General features: G+C 45.5%; 1 protein-coding gene and 1 long non-coding RNA gene across 11 annotated transcripts in view; both read right to left on the reverse strand.

Annotated features, from left to right (window-relative positions):
• The window catches only part of LOC129392795 (uncharacterized), a 176,323-nt gene that overhangs the window by 64,688 nt on the left and 92,333 nt on the right, over positions 1–19,302 (reverse strand). The window lies entirely within an intron of this gene.
• SLC9A8 (solute carrier family 9 member A8) overlaps positions 1–19,302 on the reverse strand; it is a 74,454-nt gene that overhangs the window by 10,920 nt on the left and 44,232 nt on the right. For all 10 annotated transcript variants that reach the window (XR_003683084.2, XR_008619416.1, XM_007100300.4 and 7 more), the window contains 5 exons: positions 15,064–15,202; positions 13,460–13,565; positions 6,556–6,672; positions 4,248–4,330; positions 1,146–1,257 (listed from right to left, as the gene is read on the reverse strand). Coding sequence is in view for 8 of the 10 variants with exons in the window: in XM_007100300.4 (XP_007100362.1) it covers positions 1,146–1,257; positions 4,248–4,330; positions 6,556–6,672; positions 13,460–13,565; positions 15,064–15,202 (557 nt within the window). In the remaining 2 variants the exon portion in view is untranslated. The remainder of the gene's footprint in view (positions 1–1,145; positions 1,258–4,247; positions 4,331–6,555; positions 6,673–13,459; positions 13,566–15,063; positions 15,203–19,302) is intronic.

Genomic DNA, 19,302 nt, shown 5'->3' on the forward strand with positions numbered 1-19,302 from the left:
GGAGGAGCCAGTGAGACAGGGTGAGAATCCAGGAAAGAGGGAGGGAATCAATGGAGAGAGGCCTGGACAGCCTGAGGACACCTGGAACCAAGAGCCCTCCCTGTTTAAAACCACCACCCACTTCCCTGTAGAGGTCTCTCACCATACCCACCAACCCCCAAAGAGCTTACACACTTTGTAAAATGCGTGATACATTTCTTAGATTTTCTTTCAGATTTTCAAGACCTTGGATCAACTACGATTTTTTTCCCTCACTGGCAAAAAGATTAAGAAAAAAGTTTCTCTCACTGTACACACAAATATACACACCTACCTACCTAGATCTGTCACACACACACCTATGTATATATTTTAAACAAGGTCTTTTGAAAAAGAAGAGAAATCTGCGAGAAATTTACAGATACGCTGTTGGACAGAAAACAGCTTACAAAGCATGTTGCTATACCCTGACCCACACAGAAATATTTTAATTATAATATTTAAACAAGAAAGCACAAAGAACTGGATGTATCGCTCCTAAGTAAATTTAAAGATGTCTACGGACCCGGTTCTTTAGGAGTCAAAGATTTATGAAATCATTTCCGTCCTTTAAAAAGTAGAGGAATATGGGATTGAACAGCAACTGAAATGGTCAAATAAACTATCAGAACTCAGTAACTGAATGAAAAAAAAAATCCAAATCTAGCCTGTAGTACAAAAAAGTTTAAACTTTAACCTTTTTATTCTGAGCCCCTTGTTACTTCAGCCTAGAAAGCACTCAGGTGGGAGGGGCGCCGGGCACACCTTGCCCTGGGCTACCCCGTCTGTCCAGGAAGAGTGGCGGGAAGGCGGGCAAATCCTGGCTCTGCCTCCTGGGGCCCCTCATCCCCAGCAAGTCCTTTACCCTTGAGCCTGAGCTTCCTCATCTGTAGAGGAGACACGCACCACCCACTTCCTGCGCTGTGGGGAGGGGTACCGCCTGCGAAGGGCCTCGCTCAGGGCCTGCGTTATAGCAGGCGCCCTTAAATGGGAGCATGTGCAACTTGGGGCTGATGAGGCATGCTCGTTTTGCAAGGGCTCCGGGGACAGGCACGTGCATTCTCCACAGGGCCTGTGCCTTTATAACACGCATTTTCCCTCCACCGTTCATTCAAGATCGGGCTTACCGCTGAACCACATGATGAACATCATCTTTGGTGTGATTTTATGATCACGGAAGAAATTCAGGAGGTAGGAGAGAGGGAAAATGTTCACCGCTCTGCCAAACAGCACAAGCACCTGTTAACAGCAACAAACTAAGTCTTAACGTGGAAACCTCTGGTTCTTCAAGTTGAAGCTTGTTGAGGCTGACACACACCTGGTAACACACCCATTATGGAGGCAGCATCCCCTTGTCATCAAAGACATGAACTCAGTGCTAGGCAGAGACCCAGGAGATGCCAGTTTCTATGTGTCTAGGAAAAGATTAAAGCTTTGTATGTTACGTTTCCATTGTCAGAAAGAGAGGACTAACAAGGTATCAATGACAGCTTTAGTAATGCCAAGAGGCCGTGCAGAAGTACCCAGAGATTAATTTAAGGGTAATCTGGCTCCTCCAAATGTGCTCCACTGTAGGACGGGCCTGCACTTATCATTCCCAATGGGCTAGCTCTGGAGGAACAGACAAGGTATTCCTGCCTCTCCCATGGGGGCCCCACTCCTCAGGGAAAGGAGCGAAGACTGAAAAGCGCCTACCTATGTCCATAAATGCACAGGTGGGTTCTAACAGGAGGTCACATACACCCTGTCTAGTCGCCTGCCATGGCTTTTGGTTCCTAGCCATCTCCAAAGGCATGTCGATTTTAACAAAATATAGCTTTATGTAAAGTCTAAATCTTATCTAAGTGGCTTCTTAGAACTACTTATTAATTTACTTCCATTTTCTTCATCTTGGTTCTCACCATAACTAACTTGAACAGAATAATATATGTATACACATTCTAAGGCTCTAAGTTTATTCTTTTAACCAGCATGAATTGAGTGTGCTTTGGACTGCTGTGCCTTGGAAGGTCAAGTTAATAATTACCCACAATCATCTAACATTTATATGCCAGACAATGCTCTAATCATTTTATATGCATTATCCTGTTCAATTTACATCCTTCCAAAGGTCTTATGAGGTAGGTATTACTGTCTCTATTTTAGAGACAAGTAAACGGAGACAGCGAGAGGTTTAAGTATTAAGTAACTGGTCCAAGCTGACCCAGGCAGGAAGTGGTGGAGCCAAGTCCCAAACCTGGCTCGGTCCCCAGAGCCCATGCCCTTGACCACTGAGTGAGTCCAAGGTAATCCATCTGAGCGGCACAGGCCGTCTCTAGGAGTGCCAGGGCCAGACTGACCAGTTGCTCAGGGGAAACTGAGTCACCACCCCAGGCATCGCCTCATTTCTCTTTCCCTCCCAGCTCATGGCTGAGATCGCCACCTCCCTGTTTCACCCACTGAAATCTAATCCTCCATTCCCACATTTGTGTTTCAGGGTTGACCAAATGTGGCCCCTTTCACCCAGTGACCACACTAAAGGCTACTATACTTTCTATAAAAGACATGTGCTGCTGTTTTCTTGTCCTAAAACCTGAGTTTGGAGGACACATAACAGTGACAAAAGCAATGAGCTTGTGCCGACTAAGGTAGAAGCACCCAGACTACAAGGAGAAACATCTTTTTCTTTAGGGTTCCTTATCTTCTCTGCCTCAGGTTCCCCATATGCCAAATAGGTAGGCCTCACTGGTTTGCATATGGTAGGTGACAGTGATTTAAAAGAAAAAGCCTGCCTCTCAATAGCTGTGTTTTGTTAAGTGGAGCTGGTAAAAAAAGTTAACTCAAGATGAATTATGGTAACTCAACAAGGTGTGCTTTGTAAGTGCCTTAAATTCATAGAGGATCTAAAAAGACAACAAACAGATCAAATTAGGGACAGGAGTATAAATCAGCAGGAGGACCTATGGGAGATGGGTTCACACGGACGGGACAGAGACACAGGAGGGACACAGACGAGGGACCTGGCTACACCAGGCTAATGCCCAAATGTTAGCCATTCCCATCACTTTGATCAGATACCTGAGGGAGTTGGACCTTTTAAATGCTTAAACATTTATTTTTCTCCCATTCCATTCCCAAGATCTGATTTGAATGCAAATGATTAAACTTCTATTTTCCTTTTTTAAAGGTACATTTTAATTTGTCTCCTACTGCCACCATCCCTCTCTCGTCCAATTACAACACTGTTTCCCAAATCTTCTCAAGGATAAGAATCACCTGGGATGATGATTCCTCCAGATGAATCTCCAAAGGAGGTAAGGGCCTCGTAATCTTTACCTTGAACAAGTGTCCAAGGTCGTGCTTATAAATGGACACATTTGAATGAAACCACAGCAAGAATTAGGTATATTCATTATAATCATCCAGAAAAAGTAGAAAAGAAAAAGAAATCATCCCCAGTTCTACAACCACTGTGAACATTTGGCTGCATTTTCTTACATATTTTCTTTTTTGTATGCATGCTGTTTTTACATGGTTATGATCAATTACACATTCAATTCTTTTTTTTTTGTCTTTTTTTTTTTTTTTTTTTCGGTATGCGGGCCTCTCACTGCTGTGGCCCCTCCCGCCGTGGAGCGCAGGCTCCGGACGCGCAGGCCCAGCGGCCATGGCCCACGGGCCCAGCCGCTCCGCGGCATGCGGGATCCTCCCGGACCGGGGCACGAACCCGTGTCCCCTGCATCGGCAGGCGGACTCCCAACCACTGCGCCACCAGGGAAGCCCTACACATTCAATTCTGAAATCTGCTTTTACTACATAACGTTAAAAACTGGTAAATTTTTTTTTTTTTTTTTTTTATGGCTGCACTGTGCAGCCTGCAGGATCTTAGTTCCCTGCTGACCAGGGATCAAACCCGTGCCCCCTGCAGTGGAAGCTCGGAAGTCTTAACCACTGGACTGCCAGGGAAGTCCTGAAAAAAAATGGTAATTTTTAAAAAAGACTATAACAATTCAAGCCCACTTAAAATTAAAACCAAGCAAAAATTCTTCTCTAGGGATATTTATTTACTTAATTCCATCCCTTCCCATTTATTGTATGTTCATGAATTTTTAACAAAAAGAAACTTCGAACAGAAGGTCGTCTGTGTAGCTGTTGACTTTGACCAGTTAACAGTTACATAAATGAATCCAGACTATGTGGTTATCGATCTACAAATAAGTAGTTACATAAAAAACAAGGAAAATACTTACTATGCACCAGATGACAAAGGAAATTTCAAACTTGTGAGGGAAACTAAAAATGGACAGGCCAAGAAATGCAAACACACATGTTTCTGAAACAAACCAAAGAATGGATTATTCAGCCTCAACTATTTTCTTCCGACACAGCACGCGATTGTTATGCAAGCAAACATTCAGAAGTTAATCAGAATCCAGTATACCACTTTGCTTATTTTCTGGAAAATCCTGCAACCAGTACCTTGGCAAACTTGTCCTTTGATTCTCTCATTCTTTTCTATCACATAAGCAACAAGTGCTTGCTATTCAGAATCTCCTAATTTAATAAGCCAGCTGTCAAATACCCATGCAAATAAATACTCTCCCACCCGGGGACGATGATAAATATATGAATCTGTCCATTTGCTGAACACCGTGATTAGCAAGGATCCCAACTGCGGCAAAGTGGCGAAAATTCAGAGCAAATGACTGCAGACGCCATGTGACTAGCGTGAAAGGGCCCTTTGTTAACTTCCTTGCCAGAGTGGACAAAGCCAAATGACTGACTTCAAATATTTAATGTTGCCACAAAGTGTAGAAGAAGGCTTACACCCTGCAGGATTTGCAGGAAGAAATACATTTCAACTCTTGGCTCCACTCCACAAGTCAAAGAGAGTCTGACATTTACGCTTGCTGTACAAGCAGTCACTTGTGTATCCTAAGAAAAAGCACCTTAGAAATTCCTAGCACTAGGCTCCCCGCTTAGACTGTGACATCCTCCAGAATAACCGTAGAGCCAGGGAGACAAAGACACTATTTTAAAAGTTGAGCAGCATAAAACATCAAGGCTGTTTTAAAACATTTCAGCAATGTTTTTTTTCTTCAAATAAGTCCACAAGCTGGACAGTATACTTACCCTTCTCCTCCTTGAATGTTTTTCTTATCAAATATTTTTGTCATCTTTCGAAATCAGCTTATTTAGAACACATTCAGATCTATGTAATGCTTTTCCCTGGCAGCATGAATACTATCATGTGGATACGTCATGGTTAATTTAATGAATCCTTGATGGATATTTAGACTGTTTCTATTTCTGATATTGAAAAAGCAACAACAAACGTCCCTGTGCACAGGCTAAGTTCCTGATGGTAGAATCGCTGGGTCAAAGAGTATGTGCCTTTTAAATTCAGACTGATGCTGCAAATGACTCTCCAAAAAAGATGGCATCAATGTATATGCCCATCAACAGGGCCTATTTTCTATACGTTTGTGCCAGAAGTGGGGAATCACCAAACTTAAAATCTGATGGGTACAAAATAGAATTTGATGCATGTTTTGCTTTACATTTCCTTATGGTGAGAGAGTCTTTCACCATGACTTTCTGAGAAGGGTGCTGTGGAAACAATACCCACTGGGCCAGGAAGAGACAGACCGCTTCCAGACTCACTTCTTAGCCATGAGACAGTGCTCAAGTCATGTGACCTGAGACTCCCTGTTTGTGGAATGAAGTCTCTGCACAGCTTGCCCCCGACTCCCAGCACGTGACAGTGTGGAACTGGTGCTTCGAAATGAGACAGCCCACAGAAACGCCAGGGGAGGTGCGGATGATGACAGGCAGAGCACAGCCACTTGGGGGCCAGCGTAAAGGGACAGTGTGAGAGTGGTTCCTTCACTCCCAGGTGTAAACTAGGGGCAGGTACATGATGGGTTCATCAGACTGTGGTGCATAACTGAAACTGCTTAAGAGAAAGTCATCACGGTGTGGCCCAGGCCAACGATGACACCTCTAATTCAGGATTTGCCTGAGACACGTCCTTCAAGATGCTCTTGTGAACAAAGGATCCTGTGGACAAGTCTGGGAAATGCTGTCACTCTGTCTCTCTCTTAGAAACTCACAATGCACATTGGCAGAAAAGTCTCACAAGTTCAGAAACTTGTTAAACTTTATTTACCCCAGGATTTCCCAAACTGTTCTTTGACTATGGAGTCTTTTTTCACTTAATTCTCATCAATATCAGTTCCAAGGAACACATTTTTTAGAAATGTCACTTTCATATATTGCAAATACATGAGTCTCAAATGTTCGTTATTAGCAGTTCTCATTATTTTTTGGTCTTAAAATTACAGGCATCGAAAGTTCCATTTGTTAGGTCTTAGGCTTACTTTATGGAATGTGAAAGCCAGAGTAACAAACAAAAGCTAAGGGGGTGCAGTATCTGGCTCTGAGAAATTCTGCAGCCTCTTCTGTCAGGGAAAATCTCAACGGACTCCTGGAACAGGCTGAGGAAGAACAAGTAGCTCTGGGTAGGCCCACGTGGGACCACACAGAGGCAGAACTCACCGCACAAGAAGGCCACAGTCCGGAGGGTTTGCTGCATGAGGATCTGGGTGACTGGGGACAGGTTATGGTGTGTGTAGTGAGACATCACGATGCCTGAGAACAGGATGGCCATAATGCCTAGAGAGGGACAAAGGGGCAAAGTGCACAGACATGAACAGAACAGAAAAGCACCTTCCACGTGATAGGCAATAATGCCTCACACTTCCTACAAGTCCCTGGAGCCTATAGTATTAGGTGTTTTAAGAAAAAGGACGGGAAAATAATACCTGAGGCCTCCCAGAGGCTGCAGAGAACTGCTAAGGGCCATCTCTCTGGCAGCTTCATTACCGGCTGGGTGACCTTGGGCCAAGTTTCTTCCCCTCACCAAGCCTCAGTTTTCTCAACTGTACAGTGGGACTAATAGTGCCCAAGCTCATGGAAATGTCAGGAGGGTAATGCAGAGAAGCCGCGTAAAGTGCCCTTCGCAAGCCCAGGGCAGAACAGGTGTGAGCCGTCACTGTCATTCATGGATATAAGAGGGGCAGGTGGACCACTCTTGGGGCAGAAAGGGAACATTAAGAATCTGGTAATGGAGAATGGGTGGATTTTTATTTACTTTGTCATACTTTAATTTTGAATTTTCCCATAATCGTCATGAATTAACCTTATGAAAAGAGAGATGTGTTAAAAAAAAAACGGGATGTCTTTTCTTTAAAGGTCACCGTGAGAGAGTCTACAACTTTTGTTGTGTACTCAGGATTTGAGTTTCAACTTTTGCCCACTGCCCCTAATCACTGCTGAAGCCACTTCCATGGGTTTCCTCTCAGTGTCTCCCTGGCGAGGCAGCAGCAAAGAGGTCTTTATTTCATGTTAGGAAGCTGAGATTTTTACAAAGCCATTAAACAAGCTGCCAAGATACATGAATTCCAAGTCAAACTTTATAAGCAAAAATTTAACTCACTTCTGCCATTTTGTAGAAACAGATTACTGGCTAACTTTCCATTTAAAAGTGAGTGAAGCAAAGGAGAAGGTCCTACTTGGGAGGGCAGGAAGCAAAGGAACTGGACAGGAAGTGCGCTTGGGGGACAGAAGTTTAGCTTTGATATCTGAAGGCTGGGTCTCTTCACAGGGAGACTCAAAAAGGGGCCCTGCTTCCAATTTCCCTCTTCCATTCCCAGAGCTAGTACAGGGCTTGGAAGAATGCCCTTGGTCTGTTGGTCCAGTGTTACCTGTCATCCATTTAAGTGTTCCCACTTTCAAGTGACAATCCTCTCCTTGGTCCTGCCATGGGCAGAGCATGTCTGGCGTACTAGCCTGACTTTTACACCCTAATCTTGAGTTGAGGAAATAAATGCACAGGAGTCAAAGAGATGTCTTTATATCTGACTGTACATAAATGAAGTTTTTTCTTTCTTTTTGGTGCAATAAAGTTTGTTTTGGCAGAAAAAAAAGTGATTGAAAAACACAGAATTGCGTTGGAGACATTTCAACTGCTAAGCTTGCTGCATAAACAAGACCTTACAAAACAGAGGAAAACCCTGCTCTTTGTGGTGCCCAACAGGTATTTGCTGGCCGGAGAGATAGCAGTAGCTGGAACGTGTTATCTCCTAGCCCTCTCGGGAAACAGCAAATTCCTTTGCTCTTTCATTTTCCCCAAAAAGGAGGCCAGACAGGGAAATTCCAGCAACGCTGCCCACAAGCCACACCTGACGAGCCTGGAGAAGGGAAAGGAGAGGGCAGGAGACTTCTTTACTTGCTACTTTAGAGCAGTGAGAAGACTCTGGGAGTGACGAGTTGTTCTGAGCCTCTGCTCCGCTAGATACAACACACAATAACAACACCTCCGGCTGTCCCCTCAATTCATCTGCTCTTCTCAGTAAGTTCCTGCAGGCGACCACCCGAGAGCTTCTCCTTCCTGACTCTGCACCTAGCCCACAGATGCCACAGGGAACGTGAGGTGAAACAGAGGGAGAGACCAGAGCCGTCGAGGTTGGGGGAGGAACACGTGGCACAGCACACTTCAGTTTCTGTGGAACTGCTCCTAAGCCTCTCTCTTCCTTCTGTGCAGTCCAGTGCTAGAGACGGCTCTGGCTTCTGGGCTCTCAAAGGGCTTTGTTTCGCCAGCCTGCCTCAAGAAGGGTTATCAATTCACTGCAAAGCTGAGGCTTTGCAGTTCTTACCCTGTAGGGAAAGTCAACCCCAGAGGAGGCTGAACCACTTAAGCTGTGAATCACAAGCGCTTAAGTTGTTACAGGAGTGGCCTTCCGCCCATGTCCTCATTCTGCCCACAGAACGAGGTCGTCACAGCCCACGGGAGTCCCGGCATTAAACAGCCACTGCAGAAAGCCAAGGGTCTGGGAAGTCAGCTCTGACAGTGAAACGTGGAACTTCCCGCGGGACCGAGCATCAGGAGAGGCCACTGCCAGAGCCCCAGCAAGCCTTCCTCCACAGGAAACAAGGAGACGGGCTCAACGCAGAAGGGGTCTGGCTGGCCGCTTTAGTCTGGTGCACTGTAGGCCAGGGGTTGGAAACCCAAACTCCTCAGGGGCCAGACAATAAAAATAAAGATAAAAACAATAAGTGGGTGAGTGGCACGTGGGCAAAGAAGGCACAAGCCCATCTATAAAGGGCTGATGGCAGCCCTGTGGATGGGGGCCTAGTGCTGACCAGTCTTCCTTCTGGTTTTTGAGAAACTCCAGAAATCTGTTTCTTATGGGAAATCTTCCAACTTTTTTTTTTTTTTTTTGGCCACGCCGCACAGCTCGCTGGATCTTAGTTCGCTGACCAGGGATCGAACCCCGGGCACCTGGCAGTGAAAGCAGCGAGCCCTAACCACTGGACCGCCAGGGAATTCCCAGAAATCTTCTGACTTTTAACGACAGCAACTAATTGAAGTGTTTAAACATTTTCTGTAGAGATAAACAAATCCCATTTGGGGGCTGAATTTGGACCATGTAGAAATGGGCCCTATGGCCAACAAAAGAGTGACCAGCCAGCTACGACCTTCATGCCAGTCTAGTCTGGGGCTGGGGGAACTCTCAAATCCCGGGGGCCAAAGGAAAGAGTCAGGGTCAGCAGTGGGTACAAAAGCCGCAGGGGCAGCTCAGTTGTCTGCCCGACGTGCCTTCCCTAAGCCCAGGTGACTTTACCACCCAGACGACCCTCACCCACTGCAGCTGCCCCCCGCATAGGCTGCAAAGACACGGAAGGGGAAAACGGTCCAGCAGGCTCACTCCTGGAGATAAAAGGCCTGGGGATTTAAAACATGCCCTGGAATGAAGAATCCTGATACATTTACTTCTTTCAGACGGCAAATTCATTTAAGGAAGTAGACAGCAGTGCAGCAAACGGTCAGCCTCTTAGAAGGAAGGCAGGAAGAGAAGAGAGGGAGGGGGGAGGGAGGAAATCCATTTCTAGTCTCAGTTAAATCCATTGTTTCAAATGTAATTAAGGAATAAAGGATTCAAATCCAAAAGGCAGGAGTTGAAAGGGTATTGTGTACAATTTCTACTGCACTGAACTTTACTGTGGGTAAAACAGGATGTACTTCTTGAAGGCTGAGTCAGGCCATAGTCAGTTTTCTTTGTTAATTACCCAATAAGGAACGTATTTTGCTATAAAAAATCTGAACTCAGAGGTAAAGAGTAGAACAAGACTCTCCATTCACACTGCCTGCCCAGAGGTAACTACTATTAACAGTTCAACATGCAGACTGCCAGCTCCTTTACTATGCCATTATAAAGTTTATCTGTCTTTAAAAAAAGTAATAAACAGGGCCTTCCCTGGTGGCGCAGTGCAGGGGACACGGGTTCGAGCCCTGGTCCGGGATGCAGCAGAGCGACTGGGCCCGTGCGCCACAACCACGGAGCCTGCGCTCTAGAGCCCGCGAGCCACAACTGCTGAGGCCCGCGCGCCTAGAGCCCAAGCTCCGCAGCAAGGGAGGCCACCGCAATGAGGGGCCCGCACACCGCGGCGAAGGGTAGCCCCCGCTTGCCACAAGTAGAGAAAGCCGCGCGCAGCAGCGAAGACCCAACGCAGCCAAAAAAGGAAATAAATAACAAATATATTTTTAAAAAGTAATAAACAGTATCATATTACAGATATGACACGTATTACTGGCACAGTGATTTTTAAAAAGTCCTCCAACACTTGGCTTTGCATGTGTTACAGAATGCCAACTCCTTCCCAGGCCTACAGACCCCTGCGGGACGGGGTCCCTGCCGCCCTGTTTCAGCCACGCTATCTTCCTGCTCTTCCGGGAGCGGCCAAGCCCCTCAGATCTATCTGGGACTCGCGGCACCTGCTGCTCCCGCTGCCAATCCCCCTCCCCAGAGCCTCCAACGCTGGCTCCTTTTCACCACACAGGCCTTGGCCCCAGTGCCACCCCTTTGAGGACACCTTCCTGACCCCCTACCTCATAATGTTCCTGCCCCTGTGACACTCCATCACATTACTCTGATTTCTTTTTTTCACCTCACTTCTTACTACCTGAAATTACCCTATGTGTTTGCTTACTTGCTTATTATCTCCCTTCTGCAGGCAGAAACCTGATCTTGTCTTGTTTATTACTGTACCTCTGAAACCAGGGAGCGTTCTCGGCACAGGGCAGGCATTAAATAAATATTTACTGAATGGATGAGTGAAAGGAGGTTTTTCTTTTTCTTTTTTAAATTAAATTTAATGAATGAATTAATTAACTTTTGGCTGCGTTGGGTCTTCGTTGGTGCGCGCGGGCTTCCTCTAGTTGCGGCGAGCGGGGGCTACCCTTCATTGCGGTGCACAGGTTTCTCATTGCGGTGGCTTCTCTTGTTGCCGAGCACGGGCTCTAGGCGCGCGGGCTTCAGTAGTTGTGGCACGTGGGCTCAGTAGTTGTGGCTCGCGGGCTCTAGAGCACAGGCTCAGTAGTTGCGGCGCAGGGGCTTAGTTGCTCTGCGGCACGTGGGATCTTCCCGGATCAGGGATCAAACCCGTGTCCCCTGCATTGGCAGGTGGATTCTTAACCACTGCGCCACCAGGGACGCCCCAGAGTGGCACTTTTATTATGTCTACTTCATATGAGGAAGTGGAAGCTCAGAGTGGTTAAGTCTGCTCTCTGCAGTTACATAGCTAATGAGAGGTGGAGTTGGGATTCAAACCGAGTCTGTCCGGTGCCCTTAACCGCTGTGTTCTAGACACACAGATTTAGGTAAATGATTCTTAGGGAGAGCGTCCTGTTTGGTGGTCCTGGTAACCACTTAGTCCTTTGTGACAGTCAGGAAAAGCAGAGCACAAAGAGGAAGGAGGGGACAGCACCAAAGTCACCTTTGCTGTTTGTACCCTTACAGTAACGGGGTGAGCCTCCCCTTCTCTGAAGACCCTGAGTGACAAACATCCCACCGGCAGTGTGGGCAGAGCCAGCCCGCCACCCAGAGGTGAACGAGTGTGTCCTTGGCTTGCATGTGCTCTTTTCGGCCCCATCAGCGTGCACGGCAGAGGTCCCCAAGGAAACGAAACCCCTACAAATAGAAAACACTGCCTCTCTGAAGAAAAGACAAGAAAAACACTCCCTGGTTTTAATCACAAATTTCAAATGGATGCATGAAATATATCTTTGCCACCAGGTACTCAGTGTTCATCTCAAAGGGGTGGGGAATGATCTAGATAAACAGAGGTAAAAATAGCTAGGCTAGAGCCAAATGACTCACAGGTAGTGTTTATGTAAGTGCCAAAATTCAGGAAAGATAAGGGAGGGAACAGGATGGTAGATACTGGGATGAAATTATCCCAGAGAACCGGCTTGGGATTAAAAACAAACGAGACCCCGAGGTTGACAAAGTTCTCCAGCGAAAACAGCCAGAGTCCTCTCTGCCTCCTCCTTGGCAAGACCTGCTCACAGAGAACCCATGTGTGACGCCAGACAGTGACCTGAGGGAAGGAGAATTCTGCTCAGCAGCAGAGGAGGAAAAGAAAACAATATTTCAAGAAACTGATAAAAACGTACTACATTTGATAAAAGCCATAAACTTACACAAACTATAAACCCACGAGTTCAACAAATCCCAAGAGGAATATAAAGAGAACCACACCAAGGCACATCAAAATCAAACTGCCACATACCTGTCAAAATGGCTAGCTTTTAAAATTAAAATAAGTGTTGATGAGGATGTGAAGCAGCTGAGACTCTCTCATACATTCCGGTGGGAATGCAAATGATCCAGTCACTCTGTAAAACACTTGGCAGTTTCTGATACAGCGAAATATACACCTACCATAAGACCCGGCAACCTTACTTACTCCTACGTATTTATCCAAGATAAATGAAAATACGCACATTAATAGCCAAAATCTGGAAAAGTCCAAATGTCCTTCAAAGGGTGAATGGAAAAACCGGCTCAATAAGAATGTAAAACTACTGATAGAGCAAAAATGTGGTGTCTCTCGAGAACATTATGAAAACTGAAAGAAACAAGTCACAAAAGACTAAAAACTACATGATTCCCTTTATATGACATTTATATTCTGGAAAAGGCAAAACTATTGTGGAAGAATGCAGGTCAGTGGGTGCCAGGGCCCAGGGACGGGCTAAGGGATTGACTGCCCTTGGCAGTCTGACCCCATCCTTTTTTTTTTTTTGGCCCCATCCTTTGACTGAAGGCCCTCAGAGGGTTTGTTCTGAGAGAGGGGCAACATTGGAAGAGATGTTTTAATCTCTGCTACAGGATGGCGGGTAAAGAGAAAAGGCGGCCGTGACAACACTGAGTTCCTGGATCCAGCCAGGTCTAAACCCAGATGTATCTCTAGAGAGCCAGTTAGTCCCCTTTATTGCTTAAGCTCTTCTGAGCTGTGACTGTCTCTTATGCTTGCAAGTGACCCAGTCGACATAACCTTTCACCAGGCAGGACAACGGACCATCGACCCCAGCATTTCAACACTCTCCGTCACTTACCTGAGAGTGAGATCCCTTCTGCGAGCCCATATGGAAGATAGGCGAAAATGATCATCATGCCAAACTCCAAGGAAGGCGTTTTCCTCAAGTCAATATGCTTTAGCACGTAAATGACAATTGTCAAGGAAAAAGAACCAAAGGACACTTATGGGTGATCTAGAGAAGTCACAAAACTGCTGCCGCCTTCCAAATAGAGAAGGTAAACAATGGATACGAAGATTTGGGAACATCTCAAGGTAACAGGTGAAAATTTGTCATTATGGACTTTTTTCTTTGCAGGGAGACTCTTGTTTTAAAGAAGGGAATCTGACAAAATACTAAGAGATGTAAATTCCTGAGACAAACGGTAGGGGAAAACTAAAGTCACCCTAAGTCATTTCATTTGGCAATGCTGACTTGGAGGGCTGGGAGCCACGGGGAGGGGGCGGGCTGTGGGGAGCTGGGGCTGCAGACGGACTGAGGACAGCCCACACTGCCAGGCCCCTTCCAGGGCCGTGTCCCTCTTCCACTCCACTGAGCACATCAGCTGAGGTCACTAATGGGGTTTCCAGAATCCTGGGGATCAATGCCCCATTGAAGGACCTTCTCTCCTATTCCTGGACATTTATAAACTCATGTTCCTGTGAAAGGAAAATCTGCCACGTATTCAAATGTTCACGTGCCTGTGCTGGAGCCCACAGCACCCATTTACTGGGGCTTCATTAAAGAAGATGCTCTCCCCGCCCCTCCACTCTTTTAAAGAAAGAGATAAATACAGAGGAAAATACTGAACTGGAAAAAGTTTTCTTTTCCATTCTGTTTATTGATACAATATAAGAAGCTGTCAGCTGACTCAATAGCACCTTGAGACTTCTGGACATAGGAACTGATGGGAAAATTCAACAGGATGGGAGACAAACACGCCTGTCTCAGGCAGAAGAGGCCTTTCCTGGCCGGCCATCTGTGAAACGAACTGCCGGCGGAGGAGGGCCAGGTGGCCATCTCCCCAAGATGCACGCAGGCTTACGCTCACACAGAAATGGTCTGGTGCCTGTTCCTGTTTTAAACGTGACAAATTTTCTACAGCAACAAAGGTGTCGGCGGCCTTAACAAGTCTCTTGGCTTCTGTGGCTGGAAAAGCTTATGGGTTAAGCCACAAAATCAGTGTGAATAACTTAGATGGAGCTCACTTTGAAAGTCTCTTTTCTGGTTCTTCCAGATAAATATTTTCAGTGGTGTAGAGATTTTCTCAATTTGACAATTTTCAAAGGAAATTAATTTCTGATTTTCTTCATGTGAAAAGTGAGAGCAGAAAATGAAATTCATCTGAATGCAGTTATCACACTCTGGGAACTGAGAAGACCCCAAAGTCAGATCTGATATTCAACAGTGTACATGTTTTTTAAGCTCTGAAAAGTGATATCCTCAATTTCACATGTTAAATTTTAAAATCCTTGAGTTTAAATTAAAGTGGTCTTCAAACCAGAACTAAGCATAAAAATCCTCCTTAAATACAACTTTAGACTAAAATTGGTCCCCTTAAGGAACTGGAGAAAATGATGAGAGACGGATGTAATTAGGAATAATCTTCTCAGCCATGTGTGTTCATCATATTAAAAGGATATTAATGCAGAGATTAAGCCAGTGAGGGTGCCGAGTGCTGCTGAGCCAAAGAACATTTTGAGGAAGTAGCCAAGGGCTTGTAGAAATGTTTGCCACCCACTGACATCTGACATATTTTTTCTTGTTAAACCTTCAGCTGTGCTAGGAAATAAAAGAAAAAAAAGAAAGAAGTTAAAATGTTATAGACAAAGTTATTAGAAATTAACTTAGAACTCAAAACTTATTTCTGGCTTATTCTCTCATTCATTCATCATTCAACCTGTTAGTCAAACACTTATTAGTTCACCTATTTTGTTCCAGGCACTGTGTTAGTTTCTGGGGGTTCAGAGATGAAAGCAGGTGCCTGCCCTTAGGGAACTCTATAGTCTAATGAGGGAGAAAAACAAGATGGAGGGCTTCCCTGGTGGCGCAGTGGTTAAGAATCCGCCTGCCAATGCAGGGAACACGGGTTCGAGCCCTGGTCCGGGAAGATCCCACATGCCATGGAGCAACTAAGCCTGTGTGCCACAACTACTGAGCCTGTGCTCTAGAGCCTGTGAGTCACAACTACTGAGCCCACGTGCCACAACTACTGAAGCCCACGCACCTAGAGCCCGTGCTCTGCAACGAGAGAAGCCACTGCAATGAGAAGCCCGCGCGCCGCAACGAAGAGTAGCCCCCGCTCACCGCAACTAGAGAAAGCCCACGCGCAGCAACGAAGACCCAACACAGCCAAAAAGAAAAAAAAAAAAAGAAAAAAGAAAAAAAAAAAACAAGATGGAAACTAGGACCATCTCAGGAAAGAGCAGAGAGCTGTAGGAAATACACGGTGGGCATCTAACTCAGACTGGTGGGGGTCCAGGAAGGTTCTTTATGACACATGGGCTGGGTTTCAATTTAGGATAAAGAAGAGTTAACCAGAAATGGTTGGGAAGAAATGAAGAAATGAGGGAATGCACCCAAGGCAGAGGGGAGCATGTGTGGAGGTAGGGAGCCCCAAAATACTAACAGCATATCTAGGAGCAGGAAATTACATAGATGACTGTGGACAGAACACAGGAACTGGCTGTTGGGGGAGGGGGCTGGTGGGGAGGACAGTGGTAAGAGTAAGGCTAGAGCAGCGGGCAGGGCCAGGCCCTGTGAAAGGCTTTCGATGAACCAAGCTAAGGAGTTGGTGTTTCATCCTGAAGGCCCTGGGGAGTCACAGGGAATGTTTTCAGTGCAGGGTGGGCATGGGGGAGTGGGGATCCTGTGGGATAAAACCCGAAACTGAGGCTGTGGCATGAAGTCAGACTAGGATGGAGCCTCCTGAAGAAGAAATATCAGTGGGTAAGGCCCAGAGTGGGGATTTGGGAGGAGACATCAAGAGGAAGAACTGAAAGGACTTTCTTTTCACTGCTACAGAGCAAAGAAAAATGTCAGCAGCCATTAAATTCAACTGTTGGTTTTATCCCCAAGGATAAAACCATTATACCATTAAGATATTCTCATTAAATATCCTCCTCCTGCTGATTCCACCTTCTCTCAAATCCATCCACTTCTCTCCCTCCCTCCCCTACTATCCTCCAGATCAGGGCTTCTGCCTCACGGATCTCTCTCTATATACATCCTGCTCTTCCTAGGAGAACACATCTTCTACTCAGGGGTCTGAACGATCCCTTGAAAATGCACATTTGATCAAGTTATTGGCCTGTTCAAAACCCCTCGTCAGTCTCCTGCTGCTTTCAGGGGGAAGCTCAGTCTTCTGAGCCTGACAGACTCCTCCCCACCACACCTCCCACCCCATCTCCTCCTCATTCGGGCTGGGCTCCACTGTCACTGACACCTCCCCGTAGCTCGTTGGTCTTATGTCACTCTTCCTGGGCTCCAGCTGACTCTGGCTTGTTCTCAGAACCCAGGGTCAGTGACACTCCCTCAGGGACACCTGCCTTCCCCTAGGCCAGCCCATTTACAGGCTCTCCTGGTGACTGACTTCTCCACAGCACGTGGAACTAGTGAATCATTCCATGAGGACCATGCCTGTGTCCACCTTGTTCACTGCCATATGTCCAGGGCCTAAGCAGAGCCCAGCACACAGAAGATACTCAACAAATTTTTGCTGAATCAGTAAACAAAACAAAGAATTGTCAATAGTAATGTTCAGCTTCATTAATTAGCGTTTCATGAACCGGTATAATTTTTTTTTTTTTTGTGGTACGCAGGCCTCTCACTGCTGTGGCCTCTCCCGTTGCGGAGCACGTAATGTTCAGCTTCATTAATTAGCGTTTCATGAACCGGTATAATTTTTTTTTTTTTTGTGGTACGCAGGCCTCTCACTGCTGTGGCCTCTCCCGTTGCGGAGCACAGGCCCCGGATACGCAGGCCCAGCGGCCATGGCTCACGGGCCCAGCCGCTCCGCGGCATATGGGATCTTCCCGGACCGGGGCACGAACCTGTGTCCCCTGCATCGGCAGGCAGATTCTCAACCACTGCGCCACCAGGGAAGCCCATGAACTGGTATAATTTTAAAGCAGGATAATTTGTGATAAAAGGGTGGCTTGCTCAGATAACCTCAGCCTTTTGTGGTGATTTACAGTATAATACAACATAATAAAGGTTCTGAGAAGTCCTGCAAAAAAGAAAACCAACTTTTTTCACATAAAAGATTTCTAAACTCACCCCAATAGCCCCATTCCCTTTCTTTCCCAGCAGATCCCATGTTAACATCCCAACTTGGGGAAAGCTGGGAACCAACAAGGTTCTTATTGGGAAAGTACTTTTGAAGGCTAAGATCACCTCTAGGTCCCAAATGGATCCGAGGGCCACGAGCATAGCATCCAGCCCCCACCTCATTTCATTACCACAGCTGGGACACTGGCTGGTGTCACTGCTTTCTTTTCATGCAAAGGAGACTGAGGCCTAAAGAAAGTGGCTAACTGGGTGAGGTCACACCAATGGTTAACAGCAGACCCAGGGCCAAGGCCAATGGTTTCTGAACTCAAGATAAATGAAGGTAGAATTAGGACTCTTTGTAGCCTGGAAATGTTGTGCATTTTATTTTTTCAGGTCATGTTTCTCACACCTTAAAGAATAAAAGACAATGTTGCTTCAGGATCCATTTCATGAGCTTTAGCTGCAGCTGCAGAGAACAAAAGGTTTCCTCTACCTCAAGTATTGTAAGACTAGATTGTCATAGTAACAAATCAAAGCTAAAAATAATTTAATTAAGGTTAATGAAGAAACAGAAGATACTCAGCTTTCTGGCACTTATGAAAGTGAAAACATTAAAAAAGGGGTAATTCATTCACATATTCAGTTACAAAGATAAATGTATCATCATCAGATCACTTTGAAAAACAAGATGTGATTCTTCCTTGTAACCAAGGAAAGCTGACAACACCTCCCCCCTACACTGCAAAAACAAGGCAGACCTACCACATCCCCTTTCTCCCCCATCTCCCGCTTTCACCTGAAAATGCCTACGGACTCACAGGACAACCCATCTGAGTCAGAGACTTAGGTCAGTGACTCCTACCCCAGCCTGTGTACCGGTAAGTAGTGGAGGTGAAGGCTGGAAACCATATATGCATGTGGCCCACTGATTCAATTTTGGAAACCGTCATCATAGGTGAACCTGGCCTTCAAAAGCACTTTTCCAGGAAGAATGTATGGCTAGTTACAATGACTCCATCCTTTCTCCTTTTATAAAGAAAGTATCTCCTAACCTTTGGCCTTTTTGTGGCAAAGGAGACCTGGGAAAGCTCAGAAAAGATCCTACTTCTGCCAGATTTAAGAAAAAAATAAATTAGAGACAAGGCAGTTGAGTTTAGCTCCTCATGTATATGAATAACTCATGATGTCACCTCCAATTTAGGCACAATTCCTTATCACAAATGTTCAAATGCACAACCAGGACACAAGATAAAGGTAAAAACCGGAAAACTAAGACGCTTTCAAAGTAGATCTTAAGAAAAAATATCAGATTTTTTTAAAAGCTCTTACAGCATGATATATGATAATTTCCTAATAAAGCTATAGAAATTTTTGCCAAGAGAAACATGAAAAAGCCAACAATAGGGAACTGGTCAAATAGATCACAGTAAATTCATAAACAGATCACAGTAAATCCACAGAAAGAATACTCTGCAACTAGTTAAATGATGTTATAAATATAAATGATGTTTATCAACTCCACTCAATGGAAAAGTTACAATACAGTATATACCCATCTAAATACATTACATGTACCTTCTACCAAATTGTTAACTGTAATTATCTCTTGG

This window comes from Physeter macrocephalus, chromosome 14, assembly GCF_002837175.3.
Source record: "Physeter macrocephalus isolate SW-GA chromosome 14, ASM283717v5, whole genome shotgun sequence".
Classification (NCBI taxonomy): Eukaryota; Metazoa; Chordata; class Mammalia; order Artiodactyla; family Physeteridae; genus Physeter; species Physeter macrocephalus.